Source organism: Ovis canadensis, chromosome 2 (genome assembly GCF_042477335.2).
Source record: "Ovis canadensis isolate MfBH-ARS-UI-01 breed Bighorn chromosome 2, ARS-UI_OviCan_v2, whole genome shotgun sequence".
Classification (NCBI taxonomy): Eukaryota; Metazoa; Chordata; class Mammalia; order Artiodactyla; family Bovidae; genus Ovis; species Ovis canadensis.
The window spans coordinates 26,358,836-26,374,066 of NC_091246.1; the positions used below are offsets into that span (position 1 = coordinate 26,358,836).

General features: G+C 39.4%; 1 protein-coding gene across 3 annotated transcripts in view; it reads right to left on the reverse strand.

The window, feature by feature from the left end:
- Positions 1-3,050: 3,050 nt before the first annotated feature.
- AUH (AU RNA binding methylglutaconyl-CoA hydratase) overlaps positions 3,051-15,231 on the reverse strand; it is a 198,811-nt gene continuing 186,630 nt past the window's right edge. For 2 of the 3 annotated variants that reach the window (XM_069575600.1, XM_069575602.1), the window contains one exon: positions 11,875-13,710. In XM_069575600.1, the coding sequence (XP_069431701.1) occupies positions 13,633-13,710 (78 nt within the window). In that variant the 3' untranslated portion in view covers positions 11,875-13,632. Of the gene's footprint in view, positions 5,554-11,874; positions 13,711-15,231 lie in introns of those variants that run through there. The other variant, XM_069575601.1, reaches the window with a different exon arrangement.

The following is a 15,231-nucleotide window of genomic DNA, read 5'->3' on the forward strand; positions in this document are numbered from 1 at the left end:
TGCAATGCAGGAGATCCAGGTTTGATCCCCGGGTTAGGAAGATCCTCTGGAGAAGGAAATGGCAACCCACTCCAGTATTCTCACCTGGAGAATTCCATGGACAGAGGAGCCTGGCGGGCTACAGCCGATGGGGTCACAAAGAATTGGACATGGTTGAGCGACTTAACACTTTCACTTTCTTTCACATCCCCCACTTATAATGTCCACTGCTGTGGCCACAAAGGGACATGTGGTCTACAAGGCCCACCAGAGGCCACTCCTGGGAGATTCTGAGTTAGACCTGAATGAAGAGAGTCCCCCTTCTTCCTTAGTGGTCAGGCAGGCAGCGTGGAGCTGAGACCAGCCAGAGGATGAAGCCATATGCCAGAGGACACGTGACAAGAAGTGAAGACTGTCCTGAAGCCCTGAGACCCTGGTTCCCCTGTCTGTCCAAGTTCCATGCTGAGAATCACGAAACTCCTTTGTGCCTAAGCCACTTTAGTTGATTTCCTCACATTCATATCAAAGAGTCCTTATCCCCAAGCATGTCACACTGTACTCAATGAAGATTTAAAAATCTTTAACAAGATGCAAAATTTTAATTTACTATTTAATCATGTGAAATTAATAACAAGCATCATATTAACTTATCTGTCATGTTGGGGGATATGAGAGACATAGCTTTGTGGCCCCAAAATGTTAAATAATAGCAACTGTATATTCACACTACTATGTATAAAATGATAAACAGAACCTACTGCATAGCACAGAGAATGGTGCTCAATACTCTGTACTCTGTAATAACCTAAATGGGAAAAGAACTTGAGAAATAATAGATACAAAAATATGTGTTACTGAATCACTTCGCTGTACACCTGAAACTAACACAACATTGTTAATCAACTATAATATAAAAAATAAAGAAAAAAAAACTGTATATTCAGTTTTGAGCTCATAAGATGGAGCATTGCAAAAATAGATCTGATGTTTTTCATAGCAAATTAGAATACAAAAGGCAAAATTAAAACAAAATAGAAGTGTTTATGCATGAACCAAGCTCATGAAACCCCCTTCTCTGGACAAAATTCCCAAATAGGTTTCTCTGTTTCACTCAGTAGCTTTAAAGCAGTTGTTAATCACAGACCCATTAAGAAGCCAAAACACATTCGGTTATTTCTGAAGCACATGATTTTGGAACTCTGTTTGAATCTTCCATAGTGGCGTGATGAGAGTTATGTCACAAAGTTAATCATTCCCAGTATGCTTGTATTCAGGGTAATGAAAAACTTGTGCAAGCAGCCATGAATCAGTGAGCGGCACATTGCATAATGGGTTTTGAAGCACGTGTCGGGGATCCAAGCCCACGTCTGCACAATGCAGGCCAGTTTGTGCCTCCTATTGACCTTTCCTGAAGCAGAACTGGAACCATGTGATGCATCCTTCCTGCCAACAGTCACTTATTGCCAATAATTAAGTTGGATGATATGGTGAAATAGACATTTTGGTTCCTTTGGAGTTCTAAAAAGAAGACTCTTTGAAGTCCCTGGTTTCTGGCACAGAGCTGTGGCTGGCTGGGATGTGTTACACTTGGTCATTACAAAAACTATCCATTAAAATGAAAATCAAATATTTTGCTCAAATAGTTCCTGGCATTTGTGTTGGAAACAATAGACATAGCCCCACTGTAAGATTATTTTATACATAAGAAAAGTAAAAGCTCAAAGATGCTAGGAGCCAAATCATACGTGTAATACATCAAATCTCAATCCATCATGTTTGATGTTCTTGAGCAATACTGTTAGCGAGAAACTATTACTTAATCTTGCCAGTATTATCCAAAGAGAACACTTGCGAAATAGGACAAACATGCTGTAATTACTACATGAATAAAGAGTCTGTGTAGCATAAACTGTTTCTGTAACATCAACACAGACTCTAGTGTAGCACACCAGTAATTAGCCATGTTAACAATGGCCAATATGTTTGAGGAGCTGTGAGAATTAACAGTGCCAGTAGAGGTGTAAGGACTCTGAAAAACTACCTGTTGTTTTCAACGACACTGTAACTAAAAAATTCTTCTGAAACTTAACCCAGGGACAATTATACATTCTAGGTACCAACTGGAATATAGCTGGTTTCCCAGCAGATATTAGAAATAATCAAATCAGTAAGTGTTATTTTCATTATACTTTTTCTTGTAGGAAAATAACTCTTGGATTCTGTCATTAACAAACTCTTACTGTATTTGAAATCTTGCCCAAGATCTAACAAGTTCAAATTAATAAGCTGCTTTGTCATTACAGTCTTCATGTTCAACAATGGAACATGAATTTAACCACATAGAAGAAAAGTTTATATTTCTCCAAAAACATAAAACACTTATAAATGCTAGAATTGCAATAATTAACTCTTGACTTTTATTATTTGAACTCTGCATTTATGGATTGACTTGCTTTAATCTTCAGCTATCAGTTTAGCCACTGATGGATGAATGAATACAAATTCTCAGCAGACCAAGCCAACTCATGATAAGGAGGGGGCAGCCTCAGCTGGAGCAGAAAATATCTGTTTCCTGAGTCCATCTTCAGAGCATACAATTAAAAGACAACACAGCAATAAACCCTATCCTTTACTGACTGCAAATAAACTTTATATTTTGGCTGCAAATATTTGGGGCTGAAATAATAACAACAGTAAATACTATATTGGTGATAATTATTAATATATTATTAATATTGATAGTTAATGATTAATATATTATTTTTATTCAACAAACATCAGTTTATTCAATAGACATAAATTCTGATGTACCAGAGGTCAGACAGCTACTCTGAATACCTTATTTATCAATAATATCGCTTGATACACACAGTTGCATTAGAATCAGCTGGATGAGTGACATCAGTGGGAATGGTACAATGAGAATCTCCAAAAATCTCCTCCTCTATGGAAGCAATAATTGTTAAAATTAAAGTTTACAGAACTTTGGAATTCAACCAAAGGCTTGTAACAATCCAAAGAACATTTAATCATGAAAGATGACTGAATCTCAATGAGAACATTAAGCTCTGTGACTTTTTAAAGATTTATTTATTTAGTTTTGGCTGTGGTGGGTCTTCATTGATGCACACAGGCTTTCTCTAGTTGTGGTGCCTGTTGTATATAGAGCCTCCTTTCTAAATCCCTTGTGTATCTTGAAAGCCAACAACCTCAAAATCAGCACAGCTGTGGCCTGACTACCACGTCTATAGCCTTCCCACAGCCCTCCTCCTAGAAATTTGTATTATCTGACCTGTCTGGCAGCTCCTTGGAAAATCAATTAGTGGGAAAACCCCACTCATATCAAAAGGCTTGCTTTTATCTGACCTGACTCAGAGCTCCCTCATTGTGAACAGATTTTTTAGCAGAGTACTTGTGGAAAACAACCAGTGACAACTGTTTAGCATCCAAATAGTCTGAGGCAGTGATTACAGTTGACACAAACAAGAAACTGACCAAAACACTGAAAATGAGAAAAGGGTGAATGAGATGTCCACAAGGGGCTATGTAAAGCTCTGACATATTCCTAGTAATGTAGAATGCAATGGGCGCATGCAGGACTGTATACACCATCGGGAATGACTTGAGGAGGCCCTCTTACCTCTGGTTGACCTTGAGGCTCTGCACAAATAGGAAGTGAAGACTAAACCAAAGTTGCCAATTGCCTGACCAAGCATTCATGACATGCACCAACATGCTAGTATTGTTGCCTGGGAAATCCCTGGACAGAGGAGCCTGGTGGGGTACAGTCCATGGGGTCGCAAAAGAGTCTTAGCAACTAAGAGACTTAGCAACTAAACAAGAAGAGGATAATTCAAATCCATGCAAAAAATTAGGTGTACTGATAAAACAAATTGTTATACACATATTAAAAGCAGTAGAAATTGTTTTTCAGTTTGTAACTTTATCCTTCCCCCTGGAATTCAACTGCATTAGTTAATCTTTATAAAGCTATTCTTACAGATTTATAATGCATAAAGATTTAATTTACATGGTGATAGTAGTACAGAGGAAGAGAAGGGTACAAAGCTACATTAGAGCAGATGTTTTATGTACTATTGGAATTAAGTTGGTATTAATCCAAGATAGATTTGTAAGTTAAGGTTGTAATTTCCCAAAAAACTATTATGAATTAAAATGGTACACTAGTAATTATCTGTTGAACACAAAGAAAGCAGTAATTCAATAAGAGAGGAACAAAAAGATGTGACATGTAGTAAACAGCAAAATGGCAGATGTAAATATCACCTTATCAATAATTACATTAATTGTAAATGGTTAAACACTCCTTCAACAGGAAGAAGGAGCAGAATGAATTAAAATAACATAATCCAACTTTGCGCTGTCTACACGAGACAGGCTTTAGATTCAAAGACATAAGTAGGTTGAAAGCAAAAGGACTGGAAAACTATACCATGTAAATTAGATAAAACAAACTTTAAGATAAAAACTCTGGGAGATAGTGAAGGACAGGGAAGCCTCACATGCTGCGTCCATGGGGTTGCAGAGTTGGACATGACTGAGCGACTGAACAAAAATAAAAACAGTTGGTATAGATAAAATAAAGGAGAACACTTCATAATAATAAAATTGTTAATCCACCAAGAAGACATAATACTTATAAATATATATGCATAACAGCAAAGTTGAAAATTAATGAAAAAATGAAAGAACTGAAGGGAGAAATACACAATTCAACAATAATAATTGCAGACATCAATTCCTCCCTTTCTATAATGGACAGACCAACTAGACAGATGATCAAGTAGGAAATAAAAGGACAAAGCAAGACTACAAACTAATGAGATTTAATAAAACACTTCATCCACTAACGGCAGAATACACATTCTTCTCATATACACGTGAAATCTTTTCCAGGATAGATTACACTGCTGCTAAGTCACTTCATTCATGTCCGACTCTGTGCGACCCCAAGGATAGCAGTTCAGGATAAATTATATGTTAGGCCATAAAACAAGTCTTATTAAAATGCCAAGAACTGAAGTTATACAATGATGTGACTGAAGTGGGTTCACCAAACAATATGAAATTAAATTCAAAATCAATATTACAAGGAATCTGGGATATTCACAAGGCTGTTAAAATTTAAGAACACAATCCTAAAAACCCCAAAGGGTCAAAAGACAAATAACACAAGGCAAATTATAAAATACATTGAGATGAATGAAAACAAAATTGCATGTCAGTGTCCCAATACCGTCTTCAGATTCAGTAATTCACTAGAAGGAGTCACAGGATTCAGCAAATATTAACAGCTATGGCATACTACACAATCAAAAGGATACCAAGCAAAAGCAGCAAATGAAACAAGGCAGGGGCAAAGATCAGGGGAGACGGTCACATGCTTCTGAGGGTGTTCTCCAAGCGGAGTCACACAGGATAAGTTTAACTCCTCTAGTAATAAATTATAACAATATGTGAAGTGTGTCCAACATCTCATTAGAGACTCAGAGACCAGGGTTTTTGCTGGGGAGTAATCATGTAGGCATACCCCAACTGGCAAATATCCAAACTCTGTAATCAAAAAAGGAAATCAGATGTTTAGCATAAACCATATTGTCTGTACAAACAGTTTAGATATAATTTATCAGTTCTGCAAATGGTGGGAATTGTACATCATCTAAGCTCCCAACTGCAGACCAAGGATCAACCTTGAATCAGTACTTCCCAAGGATAACAGTTCAGACCTGTTATACTAACTTTTCCACAAACATATCAAAATTTATGGGATAGAACCAAAGCATTCTTAGAGATACTTGCATAGTTGTAAATGCCTAAGTTAAGAAGATCTCAAATCAAATAACCTAACATTCTATCATAAGGAATTAGAAAAATATGAGCAAACTAGACCCAAACCAAGTAGAAGAAAGGATATAATAAATATTAGGGTCAAAATAAATGAAATAGAGAACAAGAAAACAATGAAGAAAAATCAACAAAATAAAAATTTGCCTCTTTAAATAGCAACAAAATTGACAAACCCAGACTGACATAAAAAAAAAGAGAAGACTAAGTATTAAAATCAGTAATGAAAAAGGGTCATGTAAAGGAATACTATAAACAACTGTGTGTGAACAAATTAGATAACCTAAGTGAAACAGAAAAAATCCAAAAAAGACACAAACTATTGAAATGACAACATATTTCCCAACAAATACTTGTACACCTGTGCTCACAGCAGCATTATTTATAACCACCAAAAAGTGGAAACGACTATAAAAAAATCATCATCAGCTGATGAATGGATAAACAAAATGTGGTATATACATACAGTAGAATATTTGCAGTCATAAAAATAAGTTAAGTATTGATACATGTTACACCATGAATACATCTTGAAAACATTATGTTGAGTGGAATAGAATCAGACATAAAGGACTATATATTGTATAATTCTATTTATATGAAGTATTTAAAGTAGGCAAATCCAGAGACAGAAAGTAGATTAGTGATTACTAGGGGCTGGGGGGAGGGGCAATCAGGACTGACTGATAATGGGTACAGGGCTTCTTTTCAGGGTGATGAAAATATCTAGAATTAGACAGTGGTCATTGTTGTACAACTGTGAACATACTAAAATCGCAGACTTGTACACTTGAATGGGTGACCTTTATGGTATGTGAATTACAGTCCAAAGGAAAGTTTATCAAGGTGGCTTTTATCTCAATATCAATTTTAGGGCTCCAAACACAGAATCAACTCAGAAGTTATGGAGTAGAGTCCCCAAAACACACCTTGGTGAACACCTTGGTGATGCCTTTTTCAGGTTCCAGCAGCTTTGGAAATCCTTGTCCTCAGGTTGAATGAATAGACAAGATGAAGTCTTTTTTTTTCCTCACAGATGTGGCCTCCATTCTGAATCTGCTGAAGACCTCAGCCAGGTAGGCCTGGTCCAGGCCAGGACTTGGCTGGCTCCTTTCCCTGGTCCCTCTAACTACAATACTCCTCATATTCACTTTCCAAGACAAGCTTATGCCTGGGGGAACTTAAAAATGCCAGGTCTGTCTAGTTTTTCAGGAAATTTGACATATATTTTCAGATCTACGCAAGCGAACATTTTTTAATACCCACAGTAAATGAGAGATCACACTCTCTACCTAAACTCAGGAGTACCAGTGTCATGGATGGGCTGGGAAACACACCCTGTTAGTCTTTTTAGAAGAGTGGTTGGACAATAACAAGCCACATACACATTCCCACAAAGACCATAGCAAAAACAGTACCTTTCATATTAGATGAACACCTTTCTTTGTGTCCTGTAAGCATCTGAGTCACTGATAGGTAGTATGCACAGCGTGCATAATTATCCCAATCAAACCATTCCAATAATTACATTTCTTTCCCCCAAGTCAGATGTGGGATGTCATTTCCTGTCTTTTATGGCACAAAACACATTTCTTGTATTTTTAAAACGCTCAAAATAAGGCCACTCATGAGCAAGTTCTAGGCTTCATAAAAAGTTTGTTTCAGAACAGTGTTAATAGACAACTCAAAAGAAATGTTACTCAATGTAGGAGAGGCGGTGAGGAGTTTGAACTTTTCTGTTGCCAAACTGCTCTTCACTTTCTGTAAACTGCACAAAGGATTCATTCAGAAAGGTTTAGAGGCTGAAAGTGAAAGTGACTTAGACTACTTTCAAAAAGGTCAAGAAGTGCATTTGCCCATCCCAGTGCCTCTGAAACCTTGGCCTGTGAACAGCATGACTAAAACAACACAGTTCTTTCGTGAGCTGTCGCTTGATGCCATGGTGATTTTCACTATTTCTCTTAGAATTCAGGCCCTGCTCTGTGAAATGGGTTCATAAAAGACTGTGTTTGCAGAACATTTGACAATCAGTCTTTGAAAAGGCGTTAGGACTGAATCTCGGCAGTGAGATGTGGGGAGTAGACAGGCAGCCAACCCACCATGCTCCCACGGTTCAGTGGCCATAGGGAGCAAATCTCCTAGAGTCTCCTAAGGGACAGGGAGCCCACCAGGCAGCCACGTGAAAGCCAACAGGGCGATGAGAAAATGGACAATCCCCCCTCCCCAGCCCTCGAAACTGGTACTATAAGCATGGCATTCAGGCCTGAGGATGAAAGCGAAACTGGTAGGGGCTCAGTCGTGACTGACATTTTGCAACCCTGCAGACTGTAGCCCGCCAGGTTCCTCTGTCCATGGAATTCTTCAGGCAAGAGTACTGAAATGGGTAGCCATTCTCTTTTCCAGGGGATCTTCCCAACCCAGGGATCGAACCCGGGTCTCCTGCATTGCAGGCAGATTCTTTACTGTCTGAGCCCCAAGAGAAGCCTGATACTTTTTCTCAAAATATTAAAAGAACTACTGCTAAATTATGGATTATCCCAAGGGCCAAAGTAGTTATTAAATACAGACCAACTTAGGTCACTGCTCTCGGTGCTTCTTTATGACCCAACTCGCTAGTGAGCTGTCCTTGCAGCCGCGTATTTCCCATCTCTTCAGCCTGTGTTGGGGTTGAAGGGGAGCCATTGGATGACTTCTGGGACAGAGCTGAGTTGGAGCAACTGTCCTCTGCCCCAACCCCTTGCCCACTTTCTTCTTTAACCTCAGTGGCAGGGAGCTGCTTCCAGGCCTGGGAGTATGGAAGCAGCTTCCCCTATTGATCATAGCCTCATCTCTGTGTGTGGATAAACACAGAACAGAGCAGAAGAGGAGTGTTGGGGGTGGGGACCTGTGTGGCTTCCTCTGGCCCCTGGCAGCCTCGAAGGTTCCAGTTTCACACTGTAGTTAAAAACAGTCACCAGATTTCCCCAACCTCGTTTCCTTGGTGAACATCCAGGTTCCTGAACATGACCCTGAACTGGGTGGTGGTTGTGAAATGCGCCTACTTGTTCCAACAGGTCTCTTTTGAAACATGAAAAAAATCAAACATCACCACCGCTTCTGTAGAAGATGACCTTACTGATTCCACAGCCCTTTTGCAGGGACACATCCAATCTTGCAGGGATCACAAACAACTATTGGATTCCTTTATAGGTGAAGAAACAGGCTCAGAGGGAGGAGATGCTTTTACCAAAGGGCCTCATCACTGGTTTCAGAAGAGTTGAAACTTGGGTGAAGAACACCTGTGAGATGTGGGGAGTAGACAGGCAGCCAACCCATCATGTGCTTTCCAAAAAAGCACAAAGTAAATCTACAAGCACCTGAAACTGTGACATTGAGAAATGAATACAAGACTCGGGGTGGCCCTGACTAGTGTAGAGTAAGAGCAAGAGGCTCATCATTCTTCCCCAGAAGCAGCATGGGGTGCTCTTGACCCACACGCGCTTCTTTCCGATGTGTATTCTTACCAAACACGAGTCCTCGACTCACTGTTCACAGCTGCCAAGACTGGCTCCATATCCTCTAGGTGTCATGATGAGCGTCGGGGGCTCTGAATTCAGAATGCCCGCCACAGACATAGCTCTGGCTTCAGTTTCTTAAACGATAAAATGACAAACCCATTTCCTAAGGTTTTTAAGTACTAGATGTGACCAGGTAGCCAAAGGGCTTAGTTTAGAGACACTGAGCAGGCATCGCTTTAACCATCACAGTCTGCTCCTGTCTTCTGATCCCTCAATATGCACACTTAGTGTCTCGCCAAGTCACAAGAAAACTAGAACCACTTTGAGCAAAGGTTGACACACATCTATTGGTAGTCTTTGGTTGTGCTGTTCAGCTGTTTTCAGGCTTAAAAGTAATGACAAGTCAACAGTCTCAGGTTCAGTCCCGGACTCCACCACCCGTCATCAAACTGTGTTCGTTTCCTGCTCTGGATTCCAGGAATAACCAGCACCTCTCCTTCCCTGGACGCTATGAAGAGTAAACAACTGCAAATGGACACACCTGGAGGTATTTAGGGCTTCGTAAGTTGTAGTCATGATCATCCTAACAATACCCAGCTCTAATTCTCATCTCTTGCACATTAATATCCTCAATGATATTGTCAAACTGTTCCTTTGAATCCAAACATGTAATACTGTGTTTTCTATACTTCAAAATGGGATTGACACCCTGGTGGCCATGAGCTCACTTTGCTGGTCCCAGGGAAAGGTCACCTCACTGTAGCAGGGCCACCTTCCTACTTTGAAGCTGGTGCTGCATGGAAGAGTGTCACAAAGGCTGGCCCTGACCACTTGGGATGTGTGTGTCTTCGAGGGTCCTTGGGGCCTTTTATTCTCTCCACCAGGTAACCAGCTCTCTCATACTACCCTGGGGTTTGGTTCGAAAAACAAACACTGTGAACCAAACTGTTTGATGATTAGGAGCCAGCCCTCTGAGGGGTAGCTGAGTTTTGGGATGTTCCCATCTGAAACAGTAAGTTTTCAGGGCTTGAGATCCACAAATATTTTAAGCAGTTTTTCATCCTCCTACCTGCCAAAATATCCCCAACCACATCTCACAATCTGTAGCCTGTTTCATCAACACAGAATGAATGTCTCTTCATTTTATCAAAATATCAAGTAACTTTGAAATGCTGTTATTTTTTCTTTTGTGATGCATGTACATGTCTTGTTTAAATATGAGAAAATTTCTGTCTTCTGACAAAATCCAATAAATGTCGATATACACATTAGTTAATATTGAACTAGGTGAGTAGACAATAACAGAAGGATTAAACATTTAAAATGTTTGCCTGTCAGGATTTTGGACACCAAATCAAAAAAAAATGTAGGGCCTCCCTTAACTAGAAGATGGAGTGGAGATCAAGTGAGGAAATGGGCCAGCGGGTAGCCACCTATGAGTCCATTCGAAAAACAAGCATTTTCTGTAATTACACTATCCACAAAATGACACCCAATTACTCTAGTCTGTATCCAGAGCGCTATTCTATGTACTGTCAGAAAAAGTCTGTATGACAAGCCAATTTTTTTGACAGCAGAAGGGGGAAAAAAAAAAAGCACGGGAAAGCCAGGTGTTTTTTATTGAAAACAACACAAACTTGAAATGACCATTTAAATCACAGAAAACGAATCACAGGAAATCCGAGTCTTCTCTAAGCTATGATTATAAGTCCTCTCTTGACTCAGAACCACTGTAACTTGGAAACCTCTTTTCCTTCCAGATAAGTTATAAATTAACCAGCACTACGTTACCTCAAGGCTAGTAGGTCTCCTGCTCGAGATAACACGAAATGTTTTTGCCCTGAATTGTAAAAGTGCCTGGTTAATCACCCTCCCTCTCTCTCAGCCGCCTTTAACTTCATCTGAATCTATGGCTACATCCACTGCATTTCCGGCTTACTGCGTCAACTTGACGTGGTTTCAGTTTAAGGACTTGAAAACACTCTAAGTTCTGGAGGAAAACAAAACAAGTTGGGGCTCACCTGTGAGAGCAGGTGCTCCCTTTGGAAAAAGCAGCTCTCCTACCTCCCCCGACCACCAGCCATTGGACCTCAACCTGGATGAAGTGTTAGGACCACTTTCCAGCAAGACTGCTCTGCTAAAGGGAAAAACAAGAGAAATGCAAATATCTGTAGACAGCTGAGCAGACACGTGGAAGTTACTACAGGAGGATGTCTTTGCTTTCAGATCTACTCCAGTGACTTAATCAGAACTTGTTAAATGGTGTTCAATCAGCAGCAGACTACAAATCCAAGGCAGGAGAGACAAGTCACTCAGCACACTCAATTTTCCCCATGAACCTAATTATTTCCTATTCAGAAAGGAAGTGACCTTTGAATATGTCATGGACAGAGAAAAATGGTCCTGAAACGTTTAGTTCAGTTGCTCAGTCATGTCTGACTCTTTGCGACCCCATGGACTGCAGCACACCAGGCCTCCCTGTCCAACACCAACTCCCAGAGTTTACTCAAACTCACAACCATTGAGTCTGTAATGCCTTTAAAGGACCATGAGAACAAGGACCAGCACTTTATTTGCAAGTTATCCTGTAGGAAATGAAGTAGGTACAACTTTGTCAGCAAAGTGTACACACCAGCAGATACAATCACCAAAGCCAAACATAAATTTTAATAAGCTCCTTTCATACAACGCTGGTCAGCTGAGCCAACGTCACAGTCTGCATAGTGTCAGTGGCAAAGGCGACAGGGCACGGGGCTGCCCATAGCACAAGGCAGGCAAGCAGGCCTGCCTCTTGGCAGGGTGTCCGTCAGCTGAGGGTAAGTTCATGCTTCTCTCTCTCAAGGATTTTAGAGTCGAGACTGAGAGTTCAATTTCTCAAATTAAAAACGAAGTTTCGATGATTTCAAAAATTCCAAGTCTATGCTTTCCAAGAACAAAGAAGCTGTGGTGAGTGTGGAAACGCACCAAACAGGCAGTCACCCACGTGCTGAACTTGACTTCACTAAAATGAAGCACAGCTGCAGTGTTTGGGGACAGTGCGGCACCCCAGAGCTGGCAAATAACAGGAGTGGGTGGGTCCCAGAAAAGGGAGGCTTTGCCTGTGCTGCTGGACTCAGCCCTGGATGCAGCCCCAGAAAGCAGTGAACGGTTTGATAAAATGAATACAAAATAAAGGTAGCTCAGATTCATCCAGGGAGTGTACTGTTCGTCTCCCTTTTGTTGAATTACATAGCTAATTCCCACATATTTCCTATCTGCCCCCCAGGCAAGGCCATATAAACTCACATGACCCCAGAGCCCCTCCATCCCTAGGTGCTTACCTGGACAGGGTTAGAAAGGTATGATGGTTGTTAGGTGGGGGAGAAAGGGTTGCCGTGTTCACCTTCTTTCCTTACTGAAATCAGGTACAAATAGCTAGGGAGAGGAAGTGAAGAGCAAACTCCGCTTCACCCTTAATCCACGACCAAGGCACTTCAATGGGCCAACCTTGGTACACCACTTTACTTCTGGGTTAGGCCAGGGAGCCAGGCCACTGGCTAGGAGGGCTTCGAGGTTGTTTCAGGCCTCCAGTTGGCTGTACAAGGCCCTTGGCCCCAATCTCTGACTGGATTAATTCTCCACCATCCACACTGTATTCTCAGACTGACTACGTAAAGAGGTCACCTGATAGAATCAGCAATAGACAGGTGGATTCTTCTAAAATCCAACATGCAATGACTTATTCAATATAAAAAGAATGGGGTAAGAGAAAAAATTTCCAAGTTTTCTTTTCACTAATTTTATTCATATTTGGTAATTTTCACTCAGAATCCTATCAACTCCTTTTTCAGTATGATGTAAGTCTGTAGGTGCATGTATATACAATCCCTTAGAAACTTTATTTGGTATAACTTCACATTTTTGGTGTATAGAAATAAAATTTATTTTCATACTATAGCACAGGAGACATACAATCAATATTTTTTCCTAGAGTGTATAATATATAAATTATTCACATTAAAAAATTAAGAACAGAAAGCCTCATATGCAGGAGGTATTTAAAAATGTATACCTAATTTTGAATTGGTGTTTTTGACAGTACACACAACTAGCTTACAAATCTGAATGAGTATGATGATACATATTTGAACAAAGTACGCAGATGGGCCCACTCCAGATACTTAATTCAGTACAGATAACTCGTTCTTCACTTTGGTCACTGCAACTCCAGGTGCTGAGGCATATGTGGATCTGAAAGGTACTTCCAGGAGTATTATTTATTACATTGGCATTTTAAAGATTTCTGTTCCTTCTATTCTCCTTTATAGCGAGGGGTCCTTTTCTCTTTAAAAGCAAGAAGACCTTCAAGTCTGTCTTTTGTTGGAATAGTCTAAGAGAAGCAAAACAGTATGTTATCTGTGCCCAAAATGAAAAACAACTATAAAAGTTTAATGGGCTTTATCTAAGGAAACTAATTAGAAGATGATCTAAAATGGTGAAATCATCTGAACAATTTAAATCACATGAACAAATTTATCATTCTAATTCCAATATGCTTTTTTCTCCCATTTTATTGAACATACTTCAATACAATTAAGAGTTTATTTTTTAGACAATTTTAGGTCTACTAAAAACCTAAGCAGAAAGTTCAGAGTCCCATATACTCCCCTCAAGCCCCTCACTGTTTCCCCTATTATTAACATTCTTTATTCATGTGGTATATTTGTTATGACTAGTGAGCCTATACTGACACAGTATTATTAACCAGTCCATAGTAACATTAGGGAAATTCTATGCGTTTTGACAAACACATAATGTCATGTATCCACCATTAATTACAGCATCACAGAAAACAAGTTCACTGGCTACACATCCCTAATGCTTTACCTAGTCATCCCTGACCACCCTCCCCACCACCCCATGTCTTTTCCAGAATGTCACATAGCTGGGAGTCATATAGTATGTACTTTTAAGATTCAAATTCATTATTTAGCAATATGTATTTAAGGTTCCTTCTTGTCTTTTCCTGGCAGAGTAGCTCATTTCCTTTCACTGCTGAGTAATAAACACCCCACTAAATGGATATATTAATACCACAGCTTTTATTCATTCACCTACAGAAGGTCATCTTGGTTGTTTCCAAGTTTTACAAAACTTAGGAACAGCAGCTTTATAAAGCTGCTATAATAAACACCACTGTGTAGCTGTTGTGTGGACATGGGTTTTCAACTCATTTGGGTAGATGCAAACTTGCATGATCACTTTAGGTCATGTGGTAAAATTATGTAAGAAATGGCTAAACTGTGAAATCCTGTTTTTATGTGCATTTCTTAATGTCATATGATGTGGACCATATTTACTTATGCTTATCTGCCTTCTGTATACCTACTTTGGTGAGGTATCTCTTCAGACCTTATATCTTCTTTTTAATGAGTTATTTTCTTACTATTTCTTACTATAAAAGCTATTTGAGATTTAAAAGTTCTTTTTGTATCCTGGATGTAAGTCCTTTATCAGATATGTTTTGCAAATATATTTTTCCCAGTCTATGGCTTATCTTTCCATTCTCTTCACAGTGTCTTTTGCAGAGTAGTAAGTTAATTTTAATAAACATAAATTCTTTTTCTTTCATGAATTACACTTTTGGCATTATATATAAAAAGCCAGTGCCAAACTTGAGGTCACCTAGAATTTCTACTATGCTAACTTCAAGAAGTTTTATAGATTTTCATTTTACATTTAAAAATAAGTCTATAGGTCATTTTCAGTTTTTATAAAAGGTATAAGGTTAATTTAATTTTATTTTTTTTGTAGTTGAATGTCCACATGCTTTTAGTACTATTGATTTTCAAGACTACTTTTCTTCATTGAATTGCCTTTGCTCTTTTGTCAAAGATAAGCTGACTATATT